The sequence below is a fragment of the Pleurodeles waltl genome, chromosome 9 (genome assembly GCF_031143425.1).
Source record: "Pleurodeles waltl isolate 20211129_DDA chromosome 9, aPleWal1.hap1.20221129, whole genome shotgun sequence".
NCBI lineage: Eukaryota > Metazoa > Chordata > Amphibia > Caudata > Salamandridae > Pleurodeles > Pleurodeles waltl.
This window is the reverse complement of record NC_090448.1, coordinates 1,188,873,496-1,188,899,555: the sequence shown is the minus strand read 5'-3', so window position 1 is coordinate 1,188,899,555 and position 26,060 is coordinate 1,188,873,496. Positions and strand designations below refer to the sequence as shown.

The window sequence follows — 26,060 nt, the reverse complement described above, 5'->3', positions numbered from 1 at the left end:
GGAGGAACTGGGGCCTAGGTGGAGCTCAGGTCCCACCTATCTGTGCACAAGGGCTATTTTAGCATTTCTGGATCCAGTCTAGCGCCAAAAGCAGATTCATGAGCCGAGGAAGGATTGTCAGTGGTGACGGTGATAACACATCCTATAGCACCTAATCCTGTTGGATAGCATTTGTTCCTAAATGTCAAGAATCTCGAGTTGTGCTGGGACAATTTGCAGGATGGGCTCTGACATAGACTGACTTCCGGATAGTGATTCCCTGACACCTCTTCAGGAGTATGAGGGTGAAGGAAGGTGCCATGTTTTTTCTTCAACTTACCCAAAGAATTGGAGCACAATGACTGACCACGGAAAGGACTAGTACGCCTTTGGACTGTGAACAGCACCGGGAGTGACCCTTCGACTGGAACCAGCTTGCAGCAGAATCTTCCAGTGCTTGGCAACAGAGTTTCACCTCAGAGTCTGTTTGAATCTTCAGGTTCATCGGCACGCTGTCACTGTGGGCCTTAGAGCCAGGCCCCACCCTAGCTACTACTTGTAAACATAATCAGGCTCTGTCAAAGATATTGGTTAGTGACAGTCCTTAAAACCTGTAATTTTGGGAGGTGACACTGCCCTTGCATACAGGAAAAATGTTGTCGTAAACTGTCTCAAAGAGAAAAGAGGTAACTCTAGATCCGCGCCTGATAGTGCCAAAAGAAAGAAAATTACGGAGTGGCATATATAGGCTCCGCATGTCATTTAGGGGGCGTAATGGAGTCAGTGCGCAGCCGTGTGGCACCACCTACAGGCATGCAGAAATACTACTGATCTACCCAGATACAGTCTGACGCCTGGGGAATGTTCAAAAGGTGAAGAATCAGCGATTAGAAGTCTCTATCAGAAGTTTTATTTTACACAACAAACCTGCTCCCTCCCTCCCACAGGATAGGTCTCTATGCCCACTCATTAATTGCCTGAAGTGCCACCCAGTGCCCCATGCTTGTTGACTAATTCCCAGAGAATGGGCTGCCACTCTTTCTGCAAGCCCTTTACTACTTAAAGAGCTCCTTCACATCTCACACCTGCTCACTGACTCGCAGAGAATGTACGGCTGCACCCACTGATAGTCATTACCTGCCTAGAAGCACATGTGATATCCAGGGGCAGTCACCCATTCATTGTTTGGCCTTTAATGCCTGTTTGGGCCCCACCATGCCCTTCCACATGCATGCCCACAATGCCGCTGTAGTGTGGGCCTATGTGGTGGCCTTTTCTGCCCCCTCTCTGCGGTGAGATAGAGGACCATGTGCCTCCCAGCCACACACTGAGAATGGACCTGTGACGTGCCGGTGCCAGAAGCACCTCAGTACCTGCAGTGCGCTGGCGTAGTCCTTCAGCTCCAGGTAGAGGACGCCACGGTTGGTCAGCGCCTTGATGTCTGTTTCCTTGCATGGACCCAGAAGCAGCACAGTGCTGTAATCTGCCAATGCCTACAAGAAAAGGAAAGGCAGGCTTTGAACACAAGCATTGCATACGTGTGATGAGAGCTCTCTCGCAGGGATGAGCTCTAATCTCAAATACAACAGACACAAGTCACAAGGTGTTAGTAGCGAGGCCTCTTGATGCCTAAAAAGAGGCTTCCTGCAAGGCACCTGGATCAACTCCTTCAAACACCCACTGGGAATAGACTAGCCATACACCATCCAAATAAATGCCAAGCTGCTGCCTTGCCAAACTTTGCATCAACTTTTTTGCCCCGACATCCCATTTTCAACTAACAATGAATGTGAAAGTATGGAAGAACATTTTAGGAGTGCAGAAGGGCGCTGTTTGATAAACAATAAACAGGTTAGGATGGCAGAGTCGGTGCAACATCTCGGCTTTGTCAAGAAATGCGGGTACTGGGAGCCCGACTGCTTTGAATATTTGGGGGTTCGTATATACCACAGGGATGCCTATTTACAAGGAGGTAACCTAGATAAACATGTGTCCAGAATCTGATGATCACTGCCTTTTCAGACGGGGCTGCCACTGGCCCCACTGGGTGGCCATTAAGATGAATATTTGCACAAGCTTCTTTATTATTTTATGACTCTCCCTCGGACCCTTCCACAATCATTTTCAGATCTACAGTCTGCCCTGTCAGGCCTGATCTGGGCTCAGCAGAGACAGATACCTCTCTACTGAAAAGGTGGGGCGCGTCTGATTGATGCTGGGGGATGGGGTCCCCAACCTATAGATCTTACCTGGCTGCACAGTTGGTGTGGATGTCAACATGGCTGGAGGTTGACTGACCCTGAACAAATTGATCTTGTGAACATCACAGGGGAGACTGACTTGTTCTGAACAGTGGTCGCTACAGGCAGCAGAGCCAGTCTCCACCTGCCTTCTTATTATGGTTAGGTTTTCTTGCCACAAATTCACCTGTCGATTGGGCCCTATTGTTCCCTACTCCACTGTGGGAAGTTGGCTCTGTATATACTATTTCAAAGTAAGAAATAGTGTGCACAGAGTCCAAGGGTTCCCCTTAGAGGTAAGATAGTGGCAAAAGTAGATAATTCTAATGCTCTATTTTGTGGTAGTGTGGTCGAGCAGTAGGCTTATCAGAGGGTAGTGTTAAGCATTTGTTGTACACACACAGGCAATAAATGAAGAACACACACTCAAAGACTTACTCCAGGCCAATAGGTTTTATATAGAAAAATATATTTTCTTAGTTTATTTTAAGAACCACAGGTTCAAGATTTACATCAGACACTTTAAATGTAAGGTACTTCACTTAGATACTTTAGGAACTTTGAATGAAAACAATATCATGTACAGTCTTTGTAAAATTGGCAATAAGCTATTTTCAAAGTGGCACAGTGCAAAAATCAACAGTTCCTGAGGAAGTAAGTAAAGGTTAGATTAGGAGGTAAGTAAAACACTTACAAGTCTCAGTCCTGGGGCATAGGCAGCCCACCGTTGGGGGTTCAAGGCAACCCCAAAGTTACCACACCAGCAGCTCAGGGCCGGTCAGGTGCAGAGGTCAAAGAGGTGCCCAAAACACATAGGTGCCTATGGAGAACAGGGGTGCTCCGGTTCCAGGCTGCCAGCAGGTAAGTACCTGCATCCTCGGGGGGCAGACCAGGGGGGTTTTGCAGAGCACTGGAGGGGACACAAGTAGGCACACAAAGCACACCCTTAGCGGCACAGGGGCGACCGGGTGCAGAGTGCAAAGCAGGTGTCGGGTTTTGTGTAGGTTTCAATGGAGGGACCCGGGGGTCACTCTGGCAGTGCAGGCAGCCACAGAGGGGGGGCTTCTCGGGGCAGCCACCACCTGGGCAAGGCAGAGGGTCGCCTGGGGGTCACTCCTGCGTCGAAGTTCGGTTCCTTCAGGTCCTGAGGGCTGCGGGTGCAGTGTTGGTTCCAGGCGTCGGGTCCCTTGTTACAGGCAGTAGCGGTCAGGGGGAGCCTCTGGATTCTCTCTGCAGGCGTCGCTGTGGGGCCCAGGGGGTCGTCTCTGGTTACTCACAGGCTCACAGTCACCTGGGAGTTCTCCCTGAGGTGTTGGTTTTCTGCAGGTCGAGCCGGGGGCGTCTGGTACAGGAAACGTGAAGTCCTTGGAAGTTGCTTCTTTGTTGCAAAGAAGTAGCTGGTTTTGAACAGGGCCACTGTTCACAGGAGTTTATTGGTCCTGTAGTCCAGGGCAGTCCTCTGAAGCTTCAGAGATTGCTGGTCCCTGTCGGATGCGTCGCTGGAGCAGGTTTTCGAAGTTGGAGACAGGCCGGTAGGGCTGGGGCCAAAGCAGTTGTCGTCTTCCTCCTTCTCTGCAGGCTTGTAGGTCAGCAGTCCTTCTTCTTTCTTCAGGTTGTAGGACTCTGATTTCCTGGGATCTGGGGAGCCCCCAAATACAGAATTTAGGGGTGTGTTTAGGTCTGGGAGGGCAGTAGCCAATGGCTATTGTCCTTGAGGGTGGTTACACCCTCTTTGTGCCTCCTCCCAGTGGGGAGGGGGCACATCCCTAATCCTATTGGGGGAATCCTCCAAACCTAAGATGGAGGATTTCTAAAGGCAGGGGGTCACCTCCGCTCAGGGCACCTTAGGGGCGGTCCTGACTGGTGGGTAGTGACTCCTTGTTTTTCTCATTATCTCCTCCAGCCTTGCCCCCAAAAGTGGGGGCAGTGGCCGGAGGGGTGGGCATCTCCACTAGCTGGGATGCCCTGGGGCGCTGTAACAAAAGGGGTGAGCTTTTGAAGCTCACCGCCAGGTGTTACAGTTTCTGCAGGGGGAGGTGAGAAGCACATCCACCCAGTATATGCTTTGTTACTGTCCACAGAGTGACAAAGGCACTCTCCCCATGTGGCCAGCAACATGTCTGGTGTGTTGCAGGCTGGCAGAAACTGGCCAGCCTACACTAGAAGTCGGGTAGGTATTCAGGGGGCATCTCTAAGATGCCCTCTGGGTGTATGTTACAATAAATTGCACTGGCATCAGTGTGCATTTATTGTGCGGAGAAGTTGGATACAAAACTTCCCAGTTTTCAGTGTAGCCATTATGGTGCTGTGGAGTTCGTGTTTGACAAACTCCCAGACCATATACTCGTATGGCTACCCTGCACTTACAATGTCTAAGGTTTTGCTTAGACACTGTAGGGGCATAGTGCTCATGCACATATGCCCTCACCTGCGGTATAGTGCCCCCTGCCTTAGGGCTGTAAGGCCTGCTAGAGGGGTGACGTATCTATGCCACAGGCAGTGTGAGGTTGCCATGGCACTCTGATGGGAGTGCCATGTCGACTTAGTCTTTTTCTCTCCACCAGCACACACAAGCTGTGAGGCAGTGTGCATGTGCTGAGTGAGGGGTTCCTAGGGTGGCATAAGACATGCTGCAGCCCTTAGAGACCTTCCCTGGCATCAGGGCCCTTGGTACCAGGGGTACCAGTTACAAGGGACTTACCTGAGTGCCAGGGTTGTGCCAATTGTGGAGACAAAGGTACAGTTTAGGTAAAGAACACTGGTGCTGGGGCCTGGTTATCAGGGTCCCAGCACACTTTCAAATCATAACTTGGCATCAGCAAAGGCAAAAGGTCAGGGGGTAACCATGCCAAGGAGGCATTTCCTTACATCCACTGACTAACTTGTGGGTTTTGCCTAATTAGCATCTGTAGCCACCTGACATGCCACACAGGAGTGTTCGAGGAGTGATATTATGCTCCTGGGTGATATCTAGGACACAGACAAACCTCTCCAGATTCCAACATCGTCAGAACGCACTGGTCTTAATCTGGGCAACGTCTTACGTGTAAGGCTGCGGCAGCTGCAGGTCACCTGGTCACCCGGGAAGCAGGCGGCAATGAACCACCAGGTCCGCTGTCTTGGATACCCTACTGATGCACAGAGTACAGTGCAAGGGCGTGACTTGCATGTGTAGGACACTAGCCCCCATCTCCTTCCCCTCTTTATCCATCTGGGAGGTGCAACTGAGAGAAGACATACAGGTCTATGAGTGGGAGCGGATCTTATAATACACTGAAGTGGTTAACAGGAACGCTGCTTCACGTATAGACAGCTTACAATTTACAGCACACTTACCACATGGCTAAAATATACCCCGAACATGAAGCGTTATCCTTGCTGTTGCGGTCTTCATAAGTACAATGCAAGCGATGTGGCATATTATGCTATTAGCACAGATTCTATGTGGAGATTGCATTGGGATTAGGCCTCTGCACCGACCCGATTAGATGGTTTTCCACACAGCGGGGAGGAGTTGTACGCAGTGAGGTGCACATGCGCATAATGACAGGAAGTCGATTAATAATAAGAGATCTGCAGGTAGCGCACATGCTTCCGGTGAGGAGGGCGAGTGCATCTGAATCCACAGTGCTACGAACAGATGCTTACGGTAACAGTTTCCGGTCGAGCACGTTTTGCTGTAGATACACATGCTCTGCATAGACTGTAAAGCCGTACTTCCCTTCAGGCGGTGGCAACAGCAGAGGGCCATGGTCTGTCTAACCTAGAGCCGGTGGGGGGTTGGATGGTGGGACTGCCATAATCATAATCCACTGCTCTAAACTCCTCTGCTCTACCACAAAGGTGCAGAGCATTGAACACACAGAGAGTCTGGTTTTTTTCTTGCTTAAATTACTGACAATTTATCTCCCTCAGGTGCACTAGTTTACCGCCCTTGAAATCATCCTCAGAATCTATAGATGTTTTAGCTAATGTGCTGGCTCTAATTTTACCATTTTGTGAGATTTTATTGTACATATGGAGGACTCTAATTACAGTCTGGCCATAGGTTTATCTGACGCGGTGGCTAATCTTAATTTAGTGCAAACAGTAAAAGGTCCGACACATAAAGGAGGTCATTCATTGGACCTTATGTGTGCCAACTACCCCCTGCTCACTACGGGGCATAGTCTCCACTCCGTGTGGACCGATCATTTCTCGGTACCGTTTCAGTTGTACTATGCTGTAGTTCGCTCAGGTACCAGGTCAGAAGCGAGTTGTTAGACCTCAGCACTTTATTTCTACTTCTGACTCTAATCTTTTTGACATGTGCTCACAAATTGATGTCTCTACGTCTAGGGAAATCGACAAAGCTGTCAATTGTTTTATTTGTCTGTGCTGCAAAGCCTTGATAATCTGGCACCTCCAAGGAAAGTCAAAAGGAAGAGAGGTGGGCCCTCCGTGGCATGGATTACCCTAATTCTGCATGAGGACAGACGCAGGAGCAAACAGCTTGAGAGAAAATGTTGGCGCAACTACGGTTTAGGAGGATCTTCAAAACGGAACGGAAGCAATACCCTAAAAATATCAAAAATGTAATCTATTCGGGAAGTACATTTCTCTGCGGATAAAGCATCTACAACTATTTTCATGATTTAAAAATGATTCTTGAATCCTTGGGTGAACAAACAGACTTGTTCTGCCTCGCCATCCTTGTGGACAATCTATCATTGTTTTTTCACAATAAAATCATTAAAATGTATGCTGTGTTGCAGAAGGAATCAGTTATGCCCCAACAATGGTGAAACCCCCCCACTAGCTTCATTAGAGAGTATTGCCTTGGCACTCTGATAAAATCAGCTCCTCCATCGCTGTCCTCCTCAGTTTTGGGCTCGGGCAGTGGCTCCAATCAACCTGCAGATTAAGTCCCTGTTTAATTTGTCCCTGGGACAAGGCACAGTGCCTGCTGCATGGAAAAAGACAATTGGTGGTGCCACCTTTGAAGAACCCCAATGCTGATTCGTCCCTTCTAAACAACTAGAGGCCTATTTAACTTCTTCCCATCCAGGGGAAAATGTTGGAAACATTGGTTAATGCTCAGATTACCAGCTGCACGGAAAGAAATAATATTCTTCACCCTTCTCAGTAAGACTTTTGTTCCAGTGTGAGCACAGAGGCAGCGGTCCTGAAGGTAACTGAGTTTCTAAGATGCTGCCCTGACTTAGAGAAAAAAACAATGGTCATTTTGTTAAATTTGTCCACCGCATCTGATACGGTGTCCCATAAAATACTCTTACAAAGGGCTGAGGAGGCTGGCACTGTAGATAAAGCTTTGAATTGGCTCAGCTCTCATCTCTCTAGAAGACAGCAAGTGGTGTTTCTCTCACCCTATATCTCCCAGTACAGGGAGATGCATTGTGGGGCCCCTCAGGGCTCGGACTTAAGCCCCGCATTGTTTAACATCTGTATGCCCCCCTCCTTGCTTCCATTTCATCAGGTTTAGGATTTAATAGTCTCTCTTATGCAGCCAATTCTCAGTTTATCTTATATTTTCAACAGCTGGATGACACTATGGGCGACAATTTTCCAGGCTGCCTCTCTGCCGTTGCCAGCTGAATACATAGCAGCTGTTAAAAGCTAAGAAAAACACCAAACTAATTTAGAATAATAGACTAAATTTAATAAATTATTTGACATTAAACCAACAAAAATCTAATCAGTAGAACCAGAGTTATATATTTTTGTAAAGGTTGACATTCTAATTTGCGTCTAAAAGGAAAAAGTGACAAACATGGACATCTGCTCGCGCTAGACCGGGGCAAACTCAAAAGTTAAGGCCGACCACGATGGAGCGCGGTTTGGATACACAAAGTGGATTGGGCCCGGTCAGTGTTTACCTTCAGACACAGTAATATTTTTAAGAAAAAGCCATCTGGCTGGACACAGAAAGGCATGCCAGGGAGTGTGGCGCCACAATGTCAATGTTTAAATGGCGGTCTGCAAGGGATCTCTTTGTACAATCCTGTCAGAGCGAGTAGACAGCGGGTTGGGATAGTATGTGCTTACCATGGCAATATTGGGCCAATTTATATTTTGTTTATACTGTGATATGTAACGCACCAGGAGAGCTCACTTCCTCCTCTGACCTTCTCTCATGAGTACATCCATGAACACACGAAGAAGACCTCTGCACGGCTCCCATTTTAGGTAAAGAGCTTCCAACATATTATCTCCTATTAACTTGGTGCTAACAAGTGTGGGGTCCATAAAACCACTTATTCTAGGACTATTGTGGCTCAAAAACGCTATAATTATACATTACAAATGAGGTAACTGAGCACAAAATCAATGAAGAATTGCCTCAAGCAGAAAAACTGGTAGTAATTCCTAGTAGATAAATGTGGTAAGAACTGCGGTAATATGTTACCAAAAGTAATTGCACATTTATATGCAGAAGAATGTAAATCAGGGATAACAGAGCACTTCCTGACTGCTGTAACATCACCACTTTAGGTTATCACGCCGTGGTCTCCACTGTCTACCGGCCTCCTCAGTTGTCTGCACTTGGGTAAAAGTTGAGTTAGCAAAAACATTACAGTCCACGACAAGTGAGACGACTCTGGGTCCGATGGAGAGTTTGGCCAAGTGTAAAGACCATAAATCAACCGTCATCTGACCACATCAAACTTTGGGGTTCAGCTGCTCAGTTTAGAGATGAGGGACCGTGCCCCCGCCTGCCAAAGGGCCACTAGATCACAGTGACAGGCACCCCACCCTGCTGTGGGTGGGGAGACCATCACTCATTTTCTCTGCTCATGTCTGTCATGCACAGGTGAGAAATATGTCAAATGGCACTCATGCATATGGAGAAAGCTCCCTGTGCTAAGGGGCCCATTTTTTTCTTGTACTGAGATAAACTTCCTTTTGGGAGTTTGTTCTGTCAAAATCAAAATATTTATTGAGCGGGTGCTTCAAACATGGTAGCCGATCTGCAACGTGCAGTGGTTTGAAGAATACAGAGGCGGAGATGTCTGTTACGTTCACCTTTGTGGGCCCATGATCCGTCCACTAGGGTCGACGTGACCTCTCTACTTTGTTTCAGGTTGTCACATGAACCCCTTGACCAGTGGGAAATAAGCACTAGTACAAGCCCCCCAAACACCACGTCCAGCCGCAGACCACAAGGAACAACACAACGCATCCCATCCAGAAGGAGGGAGCACCGGGCGTGTGCATAACCTGAAGACAGGGACAGCAGACTCTGCTAGGAGAAGGGGGTCCTATGAGTGGGCTCTTTGGAGAGGGGGGGGTGGTTTAAAACATTTAACACTCCATGGTGTGTAAGGGAGGCACTTCTTACCTGTCCGCAGGGTGCAGAAACATCTGAACAACTGAGGGAGCAGGTGGTGGTGGTATGGGCAGCTCCCACGTCAAACCACAGATAACATCAATCAATCAACCAATCAAGATTTATAAAGCGCGGTTAATCACCCGATGGGGTGTCCAGATCCGGAGGCTCATTCCAACAGCCAGGTCTTGAGGGCCATTCGGAATTCCGGAAGTGCAGTGATGGTCCGGAGGTGCGCGGGGAGGCTGTTCCAGGTTTTTGCTGCAATGTGAGAGAAGTAGTGTCCTTCACTTCTTCTTCAATAGATGCAGGAGCATGGGCAAGTGAAAGGGAGGGAGAGCGTAGTTTTCCCGATGGTTGGTGGAGGTTCAGGTGGTGGTTAATGTCCCCGGGTCCTTGGTTGCGTAGACCCTTGTATGTGTGGGTCAGCAGCTTGAATTGGCATCTCTTCTTTACGAAGAGCCAGTGAAGTTGGCTGAGGTGGGGTGTGATGTGGGTTTGTTGGGGAAGTCCAAGGATGAGTCTGGCTGCGGCGTTCTATATGGCCTGTAGTAGGTGTGCGGTGATTCGAACATAGAGGGTGGTGCCGAAGTCCAGTCAGCTGGTGATTAAGGCCTGTGTCACGGTGCGTCTTGTGTGCAGGGGTAGCCACTTGAAGATCTTATGTAGCATGTGCAGTGCGCAGAGTGGGGAAGCAGGGAAGTTGATCTGTGATTTCATGGTGAGCTTGTTGTCTATGATGATTCCTAGGTTTCTGGCATGGTTGAAGGGAGTGAGTGTGGGTCCTAGGTCTGATGGCCACCAGGAGTCATCCCATGTATTGCTGTTGTTGCCGAAGATCAGTATCTCTGTCTTGTCTGTGTTTAACTTGAGGTGATTGTTCTTCATCCAGTCAGCAATGTTTGTGGAAGTTGGTGGTGGAGGAGTCATCGGTGAGTGAGAGGATGAGTTGGGTGTTGTCTGCGTAGCAAATTATGTTGAGACCGTGGGGTCTGACGATGTTGGCCAGTGGGGTCAATATACGTTGAAGAGCATGGGACTAAGGGATATGCACTGATGGACACTACAGGTGAGCTTTTTAAGTTTGAAGGTGAAAGGTGGATCTTCTGGGTTCTTCCAGTGAGGAAGGAGATGATCCATTTGAGCATGCCCCCTTGAATACAGACGGTGTGCGGCCTTTCTATCAGTGCTGTGATTGCTGCGGAAGCCGGATTGGGAGGTGTTGAGTATATTTTTCTGCTCCAGTTGTGTCATGAGTTGCTTGTTGATTATTTTTTCCGGTACCTTCAATGAGAATGGGAGCAGGGAGATTGGCCGGTAGTTTTTGGGTTTGCTGGGGTAGGCGGAGGGTTTTTGGAGTAGTGGTCTGACTTCAGCATGTTTCCAGGCATCTGGAAATGTGTGGTGGAGATAGAAGTGTTACGCAGTGTGGTGAGCTCCTGGCTGATCCTCTGGTTTCCAAGGTTGAAGATGTGGTGCGGCACGTGTCTGTGGGAGCTCCAGAGTGGATGTAGGTGATGTCCTAGGTGGAGAGGATATTCCAGGTGGTCAGTGTGTGATTCGTGTCAGTTACAGTAGTGGTGTATCTGTTGAAGAAGTCCGTAGGTGTGGGTTGGGGTTCAAAGTTTCTGTATATGTTTGAGATCCTGTTGTGGAAGAAGGTGGCAAGGTTGTCACACAGCTCCTGTGAGGGTGTGATGTTGTTTTCGCTCACAGCCGGGTTGTAGAATTTCTTAACAAAGTTGAAAAGTTTCTTGGTGTCGGCGCTGGTTTTGATGCGTGCTGCAAGGGCTGTCTTCCTTATTGCCCTCAGCAGGCGGTGGTAGAGGCAGTGGCGGTGGATGAGAGTATGGAACTCATCACCTACAAGACCTCGAGACCAACAGCACTATTCATATCTTGACCTTTTTTCTTCATTCGCTTGTGTCTTGAGTGCCTGCCAACCTTTTCTCTTAAAAAAAAAAAAAAAAAAAAAAAACACCAATATTAGAACATTCTCAGTGCAGGCACCATCTCTACGCCTGGAGGGAATCAAGGATCTTCTTCCATTTGACCTGATAACGTCCCACTGTTTGTCACTTTGCTTAATTACCTCAGTGAGGCACCAGCGAGAGTGACACTGTCTGGTAGGAAAATGGGCTGCTGTGCTCGGGTCCCTCATTCAAGTTTCTGTGCCACAATTGTCCAGACCCCGGGATACTATATGGAACTAGTTCCACACTGACAATGTCATTCAAATTCTCTTTTCTTTTTGCTGAGTCCTCCAAAAGTAAGCAAAAGATCTTTTGGGTGCATAGATTTTGATTGGCGTGTCGATGATTAACTCCCATGTGATGCTTAGGGTCACACTATGACCTTCTGGGCACTCACAGAAGAAGGGGTAAAAGTGAAGATGGTGCAGGAGGGCCACTGGGTTCACTACATCCGCTAAGACGGGTGAGGGGCCCCTTCCATCAAAGTACAGCCTTCTTCTGTCTACATGAGAGACAGGATTGCACTGAAGAAACAAAAACAGGGGCACTGACAGGCCAGCACCATAAACGCCACCACTACAGGGATAAAGAAGATACATAGTTCCATTGCCCTCTCTAGATTTGGGGTTGATCTGAAATGTGGGGTTCCACAGGTCTGCCATATATGTCCATGAACCAGATGGGAGTGGCATTGGGGACAGGGCAGGGAGGGTTCAGGAAGCAAGCTCTGCTGTTTACCCAGGGAATCCAGGTGTTCTTTCCTTGAAATCACAATGTGATGCTAATGCGAGCAGACAGTGGCTTCAGATGCTGCGTTTGAGCCTTTTATAAGAGTGATGCCGAGAACGCCGGTCATGCTGGTAAGACCACCCTCACTGATCTGGTGAGCAGATGCTTCACCGGGTACCTAGAGAGATGCCTGGTGCTGCGGTGGCGCGTATCAGGTACAATGATATAGAGGACACAGAACTGACACTGTGGACATCAAAGACAGCACAGGCCTTGAATGCTCGCGGCTATGCAGTGACGTCAAGAAACTGGGTCAGGAGATTACCTTCAGCATCTAAAGAATGTTTCACTGTGTGAAATCCAGAAAACAAGCTTTCTTGAGAGACTCTTGACACAGCAAGCATCACATGTGTGATCTGCTGCTCAGCCTCGCGTTACGGAAAGCCTGATAGTGAAGGGACTCTTGTGTCCAGAAGGGGAACAGAAGTTTGTGGAGAATGAATATTTAGGATTTACAGCACGATTATGATGTGGGTGCACCTCCACAAGCAGAACCTGAAAGGGTTCTCACTTAATATCAGGATCCTTCCGATAATCTATAGTGGCTTTGTTTTTATTGTACCAAAGAATCATTCTCCTTGCTAGTCGGTTCCAACTCCTTCTGCTGACAAAACTTCCATCTGGCTCTCTTCTCACAGGTCTCTGCAGCTTTGCACTTTATCATCTACAAATTGAGTGATTTGTGACATGTGTGAAGCAGGTATCCAGTATCCTGGCTGTCTCTGGGAGTCCAGTATAAATAGCAGAATGATATCTGAAGGAAAGTCCCTCTTTTTGGCATGGTCACTCCCACTTTTTGCTTGATGTCAGTCTGCTTAGACTGTTTTCACTGGTACCCTGCTAACCAGGACCCCAGTGATTGTGATCTCCCCCCCCAAATTTAGTTGCTCTGGTACTTGTTGCACCCCACAATTGGCATACTGGTGTAACCCGAGAAGTCCCTTTTATATAGTGCCTAGGTACCCAGGGCGTTGGTACACCAGGGGTCCCCCATGGGCTTCAGCATGTATTACGCCACCCATGGGAGCCCATGCAAAGGGTTCTGCAGGCCTGCCATTGCAGCCTGCGTGAAAAGGTGCATGCACCCTTTCACTACAGGTCACTGCACCAGGTCACTGTAAGTCACCCCCATAGTAGGCCCTCTCAGCCCAAAGGGCATGGTGCAGGTGCCTGTGTGTGAGGGCACCCCTGCATGACCAGAGGTGCCCCTACAAACTCCAGATCCAATTCCCTGGACTTTGTAAGTGCGGAGAAGACATTTTAGCTATGTACTGGCCACTGGTCAATACCTGTGGTCTAGCTACATCATGGTAACTCCGAACCTGGGCATGTTTGGTATTCTCTTCATCCAGAATCCGCCCTTTGGTTCCACTGGTCCTGTCCTGCTTCTGCAATCTCCAACCGCAACATCCCCATGTTAGCCTATGGGAAAACCAGGCAACTTACCTCTCTGCACCCGGTCGCTGGGGATCATCCAGGTACTTACCTTTTGGGGTTCCACTCTCTCCCAGTGATTGTCTAACTACTCCATACAGTCTGGTGGGGGACACCCTTTCACATTCCATTTTTTAGTACATGGTTTGGCCCCCCTATAGGGCCCTTGCTAATTTATGTTTGTCCTGAGTACTTACCTGTGTATATCTTGTGTGTTCACACCTGCAGTGGGAGGTATTCCAATGGTATGCTAGTTTGGTGTGCCTATAATAAAGTACCTTCCTTTTTGTAACACTGTGTGGTTCTTTCATGTGTGTAAGTGCTGTGTGACTACAGTGGTATTGCATGAGATTTGTATGTCTCCTAGATAAGCCTTGGCTGCTCACCACAGCTACCACCAGAGAGCCCTGGCTTCTAGGCACTGCCTACACCTCACTAATAGGGGTTTTCCTGGACCCAGTATAAGGTGTAACACCATCGGCGTCCACCACACTCTGGGCACGCCTCCTACAGTTTCAATCCATGATTGCCTTCTAATTTTGAAGACAGGCTGCAGACAGCCATGTTGGTCAGAAAGCATCATGGTTTCAACCAGCAGTATCCAAAAATACCAAAACCCTTATGTGTACTAAGGGGGCTCCGTGGGGGTGACCCCGGCATTTGGATGGACAGAGATAGTTTAAAAGAATAGTACCTGGGAGTACATTATGCACATTCTCTGATCCCTTCTTCCCCTCCCCAAACTTGTAACGGCCTCACCTGCCTGAGCATCAATACCCTCAACCAGCAAACTTCCCACAACAGAGGCAATGATGCTCTCAGGTTGGTGAATGAATGTGCTAAGGACCTACCTTCTCATAAGACTTGGTCTCGTGGTGACACACAGCTCTGTTGTAGAAGGCCAGTGAGCAGGATGGGTCCATCCGAGCAGCTTTTGTCAGGTCTTCTATGGCTAGCTTGTATGCCTGCAAGAAAATACAGCAAGAAAATACAGCATACAGCAGTAAATCACAGACCACAAATAGAACAGTATCCTCTGAACAAAAGACAGCTTCCAGCAGTAAATCACACGCCACAAGTGGAACAGCCTGCAGTGAAGATACTACATGTGCTAGCAGTAAATCAGACCACAAGTGGAACAGTCTATCTAAAGAAATACAGCATTCAGCAGTAAATCACAGACCACAAGTGTAACAGTCTCCTCTGAACAAATGACAGCTTCCAGCAGGAAATCACAGACAGCAAATGGAACAGTCCCATATGAAATAATGCCATTTCCAGCAGCAAATCACTGACAAGAAAAGGAAAAGCCTCTGCTGAAGAGATACAGCTTTCAGCAGTAAACCAACACCAGTAATAGAACAGCCTGCTGTGGAGAAATGCAAGTTCCAGCAGTATCACAGCCCAAAAATGCACTATCCTCATCTGAGGAGGATTTACTTCCAGGAGTAAATCATGATCCAGCCTCCTCTGAGGACCCATCAATAACCGCGTTTTAATGAAGTGTAATGGCTGCTGGGGGTCTCACTAGGTGCACAATCCCCAAAATAATGTACTCGAAAACCATCTGCAGACACTCATTGAAAGAACTTTTTAAGAGTGACCAATACCAGCAACACGCTCCTCGGTGTGACTTACAGAATACTGTGACCCTCCGTTCCCCTCTCTCCTTCCACTCACTGAGAGTGCTGCACACATTATGGAAAGGTCTGGGATTTCTGATTTCGGCTCCATAGCAAAGACACTTTCAACCCAATCCTGGGGTGCAACCTACAACCATCTTACCTCTCACCGCACTGATAGGACCAACCATGCTCTGATCACCTTCAGCACTTTCATACCATCAACCTCTGTCAGCTCCTCGACACACCTCACTGGAGTCTAATCCTACAATGCAACCTAGACGCGACCATCTTACCTCTCATCCCACTGATAGGACCAACCATGCTCTGATAACCTTCAACACTTTCATACCATCCGTCAGCCCCTCGACACACCTCACTGGGATCCAATCCTCAAGCTACATCTTCTCACGGACCCTCTGTAGCAGCTTTCCAAACAACCCAGTCCTTAACACACCGGGTCCAGATCCATAAATAAAACTATACAAGGAACCACTGAAAGTCTACCAGAGATTCATACCTCTGTGACATGCCTCAAGGCATCTGTGGAGCACAAGTGAGCCGATGCACTTGAAAAGCAGGGCGAGGAGGTCAGAACCCAAAATGTCACAGCCCAGCAGTTCACTCAACCAATCCCACCAGCGATGCTGCCAAAATGCTCCTTAGGATCATAGTCTCACGTGCCAGACCCTCCAACGGTACGCCAGCTTACTGGAGATCTCATTCATGCCATAATACACCTAAATATCTGCAGGACGTGAGGAGGTGCCTGGTCCTTCCATTCTTTCAACAAGGGTTACAATTACTAAAAACCCTTTATTAGGTTATGTTAATTGTATTTATACAGCATTCCCAATCAACGCTTCAGGCGCTACAGAGAACATAAGCAATGCAATTCAGCAGCTAAATACAATATGAAATCAAGTTATGAGACTTAAAAACCAATCCCTGAAAAGAGATATGCCTCTTGCCATTCCTGCGTGTCCTATTGGCTGAAAGTCCATGTCCCTAACTGTTTGCTTCAATTAACAAAATGGTTTCTGCAGGAGGAGCACAGGGGAGTATTTCACACCTTGGCGGCTGTCAGGACAAGGCGCAGCTCCACAAGTTACCATCTCAGCCCTGGGTACATGGAGCTGGCTGAGAGAAGCTCAGAGTGAGACTAACTTTATGCCAAATACCTTTAGAGGCCACAAAAGGAGGTGTCATAGAATGCATGGCTCTGTAGGTGACTGCAGTGACCTGGAGGAATATTCTGCCGCTCACTGGGAGCAGGAGGTAGCTTCCTTAGGTGCAGTGGAGTTGGGGCCTGCAGGGCCACTGAACCCTGATTATTGCAGTGTTTTCTAAATCAGCAAACAAGGAACTTACTTTTCTCTCTTGCACAACGCCCATGACACTGGCAATGGTCACAGCAGGGAATCCCTGAAAGCAGACGTGCAGCAGCGTTTGTAACTGCTTGGAGGCTATAAAGTGATTTTCTCAGGAGCAACTGAATAGACTGAGTTGCCACAGTGCAGTTGAGATTGGATGAACCATTCAAGACCTGTGTGTTGCTGTGGGGCTCAATGAAAGGTGTGACATGTTTAATAATCAGTGTTTGTAGGAAAAAGTTATTAGATATTTTGGATACTTGTGTGCCCAGTTCCCATCCATGTGCACTCCCAGGTTGTGGTCTACTGAAGCAGGGGTGGGAGGTGGAATGTCCTCAGGCGGCCAAGTCTTCCACAATGGATTTTATGTACGGGAATTTGCTGACATCCAGCAGACTCAGAGAGCTCACTAGAGATGGGGAAGATGTCTGTCCATCGCACAGGTGCAGATTGTGGGAGTCCGAAGAAGAACTGTGTGTCACCTGCGTTCGCACAACCCCTGACCCTGGCTGAAGATACAGCATCAGCCCGGCCTTGTGTGTGGGGTACACCGTAGCAGGGACAGTATAAATACCTCTTCCAAATAGTACAGATATTGTGGGGCTCAGAACTGGTGGATTCACGTTTGCTAGAAATGAATGCATCGATCTCACTCCAGCAGTGCTTCGTTTGAGCCGGCGGTGCCCGGTGCTCAGCACCAGCACTTATGCCACACGGTGGCACAGTTTATCTTCTTTAGAGATGAGCACAACAGGTGACTTAAATTCAATCCACACTACAAATGAACAATACCTGCCGCCCATGCCAGCTTCATTGCCTCGAGGGGCCTGTGGCAGTCTAAATGAACCCAGCGGTAGGCATGTGATGGTCAGTGGTTGGGGTGCTGTCATTGGCACCACCACAGGGGCACCGGGTGACACAAGCTGCGGTGGCCGCTTGATAAGGGCCTGCACTTATCTGTTAAAACAAATGAAGCTCCACCCTCCAGCTTTAAGGAGCACTTCCAGGACCAGTGAGCCGAGCGGCAGTGACCTGCACCCCCATCGAAGAGACACCATGAGTGAGAAGGGCAAAGAGAATGGCAGTGCAATCCTGGAGTCTGGAGAGTTATGTTATGTGCACTGTACAGTGCACGACCACGGGGAGGGTGTCCTGGTGAGGAAGCTGGAGAAACCTGGGCCGAGCCCCGACCGAGCCTAGGTGATGAGCCTTGAGGAAGTCAAGAACTGAGAAGGAGGTCCTGGTGTGCAGGACAGGCCGCTGCATGCTGCAGAAGCGACGTTGGAGAAGGCACAAAGCCGGATCTGGTTCTGCGAGTGCAGTGTGTGCAAGTAGGAGGCCAGCTGAGGGGAGAGATCTGGTAGGTTTGTGGAAGTTTAAGCGTTGTAGCGGTGCGTGGGGCTACGGTGTCAACAGTGTGTGTATACTGTGTCATGGATGTATGGTAAAGCGTGGTTTCGCCCTCCTTCTGCCTACGATTCACAGACCCTTCAATATGTTCTCATTTAGAATGAGAGGCCCACCTGTGCCCAGTACTTCAGAGGTAGAAGCCCCCGCCTCACCTACTATTCACACACCCTTCAGTACGTTCTCATTTAGGATAAGGGACTCACCTGTGCCCAGTACTTCAGAGGTAGAAGCCCCCGCCTCACCTACTATTCACAAACCCTTCAGTATGTTCTCATTTAGGATGAGACTCTCCTGTGCTCTGTACTTCAGAGGTAGGAGTCCCCGCCTCACCTACTATTCACAAACCCTTCAGTATGTTCTCATTTAGGATGAGACTCTCCTGTGCTCTGTACTTCAGAGGTAGGAGTCCCCGCCTCACCTGCTATTCACACACCCTTCAGTACGTTCTCATTCAGGATAAGAGGCTCACCAGTGCTCTGTACTTCAGAGGTAGAAGCCCCCGCCTCACCTGCTATTCACACACCCTTCAGTACGTTCTCATTTAGGATGAGAGACTCTCCTGTGCTCTGTACTTCAGAGGTAGAAGACCCCGCCTCACCTACTATTCACACACCCTTCAGTACGTTCTCATTTAGGATAAGAGGCTCACCTGTGCTCTGTACTTCAGAGGTAGGAGCCCCCGCCTCACCTGCTGTTCACACACCCTTCAGTATGTTCTCATTTAGGATGAGACTCTCCTGTGCTCTGTACTTCAGAGGTAGGAGCCCCCGCCTCACCTGCTGTTCACACACCCTTCAGTACGTTCTCATTTAGGATAAGGGACTCACCTGTGCTCTGTACTTCAGAGGTAGGAGCCCCCGCCTCACCTGCTGTTCACACACCCTTCAGTGCGTTCTCATTTAGGATGAGACTCTCCTGTGCTCTGTACTTCAGAGGTAGGAGCCCCCGCCTCACCTGCTATTCACACACCTTTTAGTACGTTCTCATTTAGGATGAGGGACTCACCTGCACTTCAAAGATTGGCGCTCACTCTGCCTTCTACTCACAGGCCCTTCAGTACACTCACTATCATACAGTCTCAGACAAGGACTCACCTTCGCGTAGTATTTCAGGGCTCCGCGGTACAGATAAGCTCTCACACTGGAAGGCTCTAATTTGATGGCTTCGTTGCAGTTCAGAATTGCCTTTGTGTACCTCTCCTTGAACCCATAGAAGGCGGCACGGCTCAGATACACCTGCTCAGAGCAGAAATGAGATGGAAAGAGCATAGGTGAACATGAATGCACTTACAGCGCTTCTCAGAGGCGGAACACGTAAGCACTGTTGCATCACATACACAATGCGTCATCTCTGTATCCCAAATCATAGCAGCACTTTTACTTTCCAAGCATTTCAACAAAAGCATTTTAAAAATAATACCAATCAAGCATGGGCAATGCCAGTCTGTGCCCTTGGCATTATTTGAACTCACTACTCCAGCCCAAAACTGCAGCAGCCAGCTTCGCAGAAGTGCTGCACGTGGCTGCCACGGACTCATGGCACTTGTGCGGCACACTAGTACCTGCACTGGGGCTCCAGGGCACTCAGACTACACTATGGTTGTGCATTTTCACCCTGAGAGAGACACCGAATGTAGGTGTGTTCTGATCGCTTGCTGGAGAGATAGGACTTTGGTAACTAACATGCATGTGCCAGAACAAGACTTACTCTGTGACATCAATCAAATGGTGCCCCATGTACATGGCAAACATTTTGAAAATGTCTACTGAATTAATGAACATCCTGAATAGACAACTGATAAGAAGAAGGAATATCTGGAGGTGATCAACAGCCCCTTGTTAGCATAAAGGACCAAGGAGACCGGGTGCCCCCTGTCTGTGACTACAGAAAGTACAAATAGCTCCAAGTTTTGTTAAACTTCACTGAAAAGCACCTTTAAAGGTAGCTCGCCCCTCCTTGATCAATCAAGTGACATGCGGTGAAAGCTTTTTTTACCCACTGAGATATCATAACTCCCTGATCCAGATGACTCACAGAAGAAAAACATTCTTAATTCTTTACAGTCTCCCAAAAATGTCCCTGAAACCGGCAGCATAAACTACAGTCTATTATCGGACGAGCTGAGACGCTGTCAGGGGGGCTCAGAGTGTTGCTTTAGAGACTCAGGATGGAGCAAGCAGGAGCTACTGGGCTTAGCCGAGGAGGTTGAGGCCTTTACTCCCAATGTCCCACCTACTAGGGGTCCTGAGCCAATGGGTCGGGTACCCCTTCAGCAAATGACTCAGTAGTAGAGCGAGTCGAACAGTTCAAGGCTTCTCGAGGGGAGGTAGGTACAGGCTCACAACTCTATATCCATCAATCTCAGAAATAAATGATTATCCACTCAAATATTTTATTTTAGGATAAAATGAGTATTTCTATACGACCACGGCATACACAAACAATATTCACAGCCCGCGGAGGTCAGGGCTCTAGTGTTCAGTAGGCAGATCCCTGAACCACACGTCCCTCTCACAGCGGAAGTGATTATTAGCCATTCACCCAAACGCCATTCAGATTAGGCCCCACTAGCAGTTCAAGTCTCGCGACTCCAAATCCAGCAAAAGTCAAAAGTGTACAAACGCCCTGGGGCGGCTCCTCCGCTAGGGCTGGGTAGCGTCCTGCCCCCCCACCCCCCGCAAGCAGCAGCAGCTGCCAAACGTCTGCAGTACAATGATAATAAACTATGTTTATTATCGGTGTATTGTAGAAGGGGCGGGCCGACAAGCACAGAGGGGGAGAGCTCAACACTCGCCCTCAGTGCGCATCTGTGTGTGGCTGGCCGTCTCAGGCCGGCCAAACATACATGCGCACTAAGCTCTGTCCAGCCCACCACCGCAGTGCCGGGTTGGAGGGAGAGAGCATGCAGACGCTCCCATTCTGCCAGGTAGCGCCCTGGCTGGGTGCTCTGACCAATCGGAACGCTGCTGTCATCCTGCCAGCAGCATGACAGCAGCGTTCAGATTCGCCGCACGGGAGGCGGGGAGCATGTGCCTGTGGTGAAGGAAAGAGGAGCTGCACGTTGGTGGCGGCGGATTCAGGTAAGCTTTTTTTGTTTTATTATTAATTTTTCTCCACCCCACCCCGCCCGCCACGCACTCCGAGACGCTCTTGCCAACACCTGAAGTGATATGTAGCACCACAAGTTTCACAGGGCCTTCCGGCCTCGTGATCAATCATACCTGCTCCAGCAAGGCTGCCATGACCGAAGTCTTGGCAGGGAGCGCAGGAGCTGCTATTGGTGAGCAGGACTCATGGCCCTGCAGGAGCAGCACCTGAGTGTCCACAGCGCTATGTTCGGTGACACAGTAAGCCCTTCTGATCCTTCCTAGGGGTGGGTGTGGTCTGGTTCCGATTCTCAATCGGTTTACTATGATGGCCTCTCCTCACAACGATGACTCAAACCAGGCAGCAGTCCTTTTTCTTTCCAGTTTCGCCACCTGGCATAGAAGGTCACCGACCTTACCCTACACAAGAGCGGTGGCCTGATTGGCACAGCAGTAATCTTTTCGGCATACAGGCTTGCAAACTTTTCTCCACACACGAGGTACAGCCCTATCAGCATTGCAGTAATCTTCACAGTGGCCCTTCTGACCGACAGAGTTGCTGTCTTCACTCCACACACGGGCTATGGCCTGATCAGCACAACAGTAATGTTTATGGCGGTCCCTTCGCCAACTTCACTTTGCACAGGGGCTACGGCCCAATCTACACAGCAGTGATGCTAGTCACAGCTAACTTCAAGGTGGCCCCCTTCGGCATACGGGGTTACCACTTTGAACCTGCACACAGGTGACGACCTGATTGGTGCAGCAGCTGTATCCTCAGATATTGTACATGTATGCAATCACCAGGATTCCGTACTGGACTTTGCACACTCTTCATCACAGGGGACACTGGTCTTGGCAAGAAGGCCGGCACTCTTTGCTCCACGGTCCATGGGCAGGTGATCTTGAATTTCCCTGGGTGATGTCCCCTCACTCACACCTTGGCCTCCAGTTCTGGTCAGAGGCAGGAGTCTTGCAATGCTTGTACTCCATGTAGAGCCCAAATGTCTGCTTAACAGGTGTCAATTTTGGGGTCCCAAGCTTCCCTTCTTATAGTCCCTTTTCAGGCCCCAAATATGATGTAGAGTCCAAGTCTGGAGTTTCTGTTGTGTGTCTGCTTCTTTCAAAGTGCCCACTCCGCTGCCCTTTCTTCCTTCACAGCAGGAGCGACTCTAAATCTGACGCCCCCACAACACAGGCCATGGGAGTGACTAGATGGTCACACTTGGATAGCAGCCACAGAGAGATGTGCATCAAAAGGTTACCCCAGAGCCTCAGCCTCACTCTTTATAATTCTCTTATCTGCCCCACCTCCCTACTGAGATGTGCCCAGGTCCCTTTCCATTGAGCTCTCCCTGAATCAAAGAGCACCCTTGGAAGTGTGCTGAAGAGCCTGACTCTCTCTCTTTCTTCAGTGTGTCCCACCCAACTCCACAAATCGGTTTGGGAACTCCTCTCCCTCCTCGTGCTCCTCAGGTCAGCCCTGGGTCTCCCAAAATGGAACAGAGAGTCTTCCAAGTAGTGACCCATTCGCAGGCGTATACACACCAGCATATGCCTGCAGGACACACGCATTGCACAGCGATACATGTTAACTTGACGTAGGACATGGGTGAGCTAAGCAAAGAGCAGCGGAACTTTACATGAGTGAGTCTGCAGGCCTCACTCCAGTGACAGAGGTTAAAAGGACCTGTTCACTTCTACTGATCACCTCAGAGTATTCTGCCACCACCGCACTCCTCCTGCTTAACTCCTTGTAAAGGCCGTAGCCTTTCAGCACTATGAGCGCTTTGGGCACCCCTCTCAATCCAACAAGACCGCTATCCGTGAGACAGGCCTATTCCGTTGCACACATGCATGATCAATGTTCACTCACAACAAACAAAAATCAGCAGCAAGGATCCAGACATCCATTTCAGCTGGGGCCTAAGGAGAGGGGCACACATCCGTAGTCATGCGAGAGCCTCTTCCTTCTCAACAAGCATCATAGAGCCAGGGGCCACCTTCACAACACTGGAGAGGCCCACAATGAAGAACAGTTAGGACCTGTGACTGGAGCACCTAGTAACAACCACAGCATAGCCCATGAGTCTATGGGCTTAGAAGTCATGCCTGAAACACAGAGTGAAGTATACTCCATCAGAGCTCATTGGAGCACCTGGAACAGCCACAGCATAACTCAAGAGCCAAAGGGCCCAGAAGTTACGTCTCAGACTCAGAGTGAAGCATTCTCCAATCGAGCACCACAGAGCAAATCAAGACCTGTACCTGGAGGACTTGGAGCAGTCAAGACCTGTACCTGGAGGACTTGGAGCAGTCAAGACCTGTACCTGGAGGGCATGGAGCAGTCAAGACCTGTACCTGGAGGGCATGGAGCAGTCAAGACCTGTACCTGGAGGGCATGGAGCAGTCAAGACCTGTACCTGGAGGGCTTGGAGCAATCAAGACCTGTACCTGGAGGGCATGGAGCAGTCAAGACCTGTACCTGGAGGGTATGGAGCAGTCAAGACCTGTACCTGGAGGGCATGGAGCAGTCAGGACCTGTACCAGGAGGGCATGGAGCAGTCAGGACCTGTACCAGGAGGGCATGGAGCAGTCAGGACCTGTACCTGGAGGGCATGGAGCAGTCAAGACCTGTACCTGGAGGGAATGGAGCAGTCAAGACCTGTACCTGGAGGGAATGGAGCAGTCAAGACCTGTACCTGGAGGGAATGGAGCAGTCAAGACCTGTACCTGGAGGGAATGGAGCAGTCAAGACCTGTACCTGGAGGGCATGGAGCAGTCACAGCATAACTCAAGAGTCAAAGTGTTTAGAAAGTCACTGCAGATACCCAGGGAAAGCATCATCAGCACAAAACCCACCTCCCACCTCACCTTGAGAGCAGTCAACACCAGTACCAGTGAAGACCTTTACCTGGAATAGCTTGGGGTTAATGGCCAGGGCACGGTTGAAATCCTGGACGCTCTTGGCTTGGTTCAGGCGCATCCTGCACAAGCCTCGCTGGTAAAAAGCAGCAGTGTGGCCTGGATCAGCCTTGATTGCAGTGCTGAAGGCATCGAGAGCCTGAGGGAAGTCACAGGTTTAAGAAAACAAAGAATGGTGAACAACTGGAGCAACAAACACAGAAAATACAATACACTTCCTCTTCCCTATACTTCCAAAATTCCATAGGCACCTTCTGTACAAACAGTCCCCGTACCGGATGCTGCCATATCTTCATAGATGCCTCTGTTCTCCATACCACATGCTGCTGTACCTTCCTAGACACCTCACTTCTCCATACCACATGATGTACCTTCATAGCCGCCTCAGTTCTCCATACCACATGCTGCTGTACCCTCATAGACACCTCACTTCTCCATACCACATGCTGCTGTACCTTCATAGACGCCTCAGTTCTACATACCACATGCTGTACCTTCATCGCCACCTCAGTTCTCCATACCACATGCTGCTGTACCTTCATAGACACCTCACTCCTCCATACCACATGCTCCTGTACCTTCAGAGACAGCTCACGTCTCCATACCTCATGCTAACGTACCTTCATAGACCTCACTTCTCCATACCACATGCTGTACCTTCATATACACCTCACTTCTCCATACCACATGGTGCTGTACCTTCATAGACAGCTCACTTCTCCATACCTCATGCTGCCGTACCTTCATAGACACCTCACTTCTCCACACCTCCTGCTGCCGTACCTTCATAGACACCTTACTTCTCCATACCACATGCTGCTGTACCTTCCTAGACACCTCACTTCTCCATACCACATGATGTACCTTCATAGCCGCTTCAGTTCTCCATACCACATGCTGCTGTACCCTCATAGACACCTCACTTCTCCATACCACATGCTGCTGTACCTTCATAGACGCCTCAGTTCTACATACCACATGCTGTACCTTCATAGCCACCTCAGTTCTCCATACCACATGCTGCTGTACCTTCATAGACACCTCACTTCTCCATACCACATGCTGCTGTACCTTCAGAGACAGCTCACGTCTCCATACCTCATGCTAACGTACCTTCATATACACCTCACTTCTCCATACCACATGGTGCTGTACCTTCATAGACAGCTCACTTCTCCATACCTCATGCTGCCGTACCTTCATAGACACCTCACTTCTCCACACCTCCTGCTGCCGTACCTTCATAGACACCTTACTTCTCCATACCACATGCTGCTGTACCTTCAGACACCTCACTTCTCCATAACACATGCTGCTGTACCTTCATACACCTCACTTCTCCATACCTCATGCTGCTGTACCTTCATAGACAGCTCACTTCTCCATACCACATGCTGTACCTTCATAGACAGCTCACTTCTCCATACCATATGCTGTACCTTCATAGACACCTCACTTCTCCATACCACATGCTGCTATACCTTCATAGACACCTCACTTCTCTATACCACATGTTGTACCTTCATAGACACCTCACTCCCCCATACCACATGCTGCTGTGCCTTCATAGACACCTCACTTCTCCATACCACATGCTGCTGTACCTTCATAGACAGCTCACTTCTCCATACCTCATGCTGCCGTACCTTCATAGACATCTCACTTCTCCATACCACATGCTGCTGCACCTTCATAGACACCTCACTTCTCCATACCACATGCTGCTGTACGTTCATAGACAGCTCACTTCTCCATACCTCATGCTGCCGTACCTTCGTAGACACCTCACTTCTCCATACCACATGCTGCTGCACCTTCGTAGACACCTCACTTCTCCATACCACATGCTGCTGTACCTTCGTAGACACCTCACGTCTCCATACCTCATGCTGCTGTACCTTC

The 26,060-nt window shown here is 49.2% G+C and overlaps 1 protein-coding gene across 1 annotated transcript in view; it reads right to left on the bottom strand.

Moving 5' to 3' along the window:
• Positions 1-26,060, bottom strand: part of TTC6 (tetratricopeptide repeat domain 6) — a 475,627-nt gene that overhangs the window by 124,833 nt on the left and 324,734 nt on the right. Inside the window, exons 24-27 of the mRNA XM_069207716.1 lie at positions 24,148-24,297; positions 19,242-19,382; positions 14,594-14,707; positions 1,353-1,472 (exon numbers count right to left, since the gene is read on the bottom strand). Coding sequence (XP_069063817.1) covers positions 1,353-1,472; positions 14,594-14,707; positions 19,242-19,382; positions 24,148-24,297 — 525 coding nt within the window. The remainder of the gene's footprint in view (positions 1-1,352; positions 1,473-14,593; positions 14,708-19,241; positions 19,383-24,147; positions 24,298-26,060) is intronic.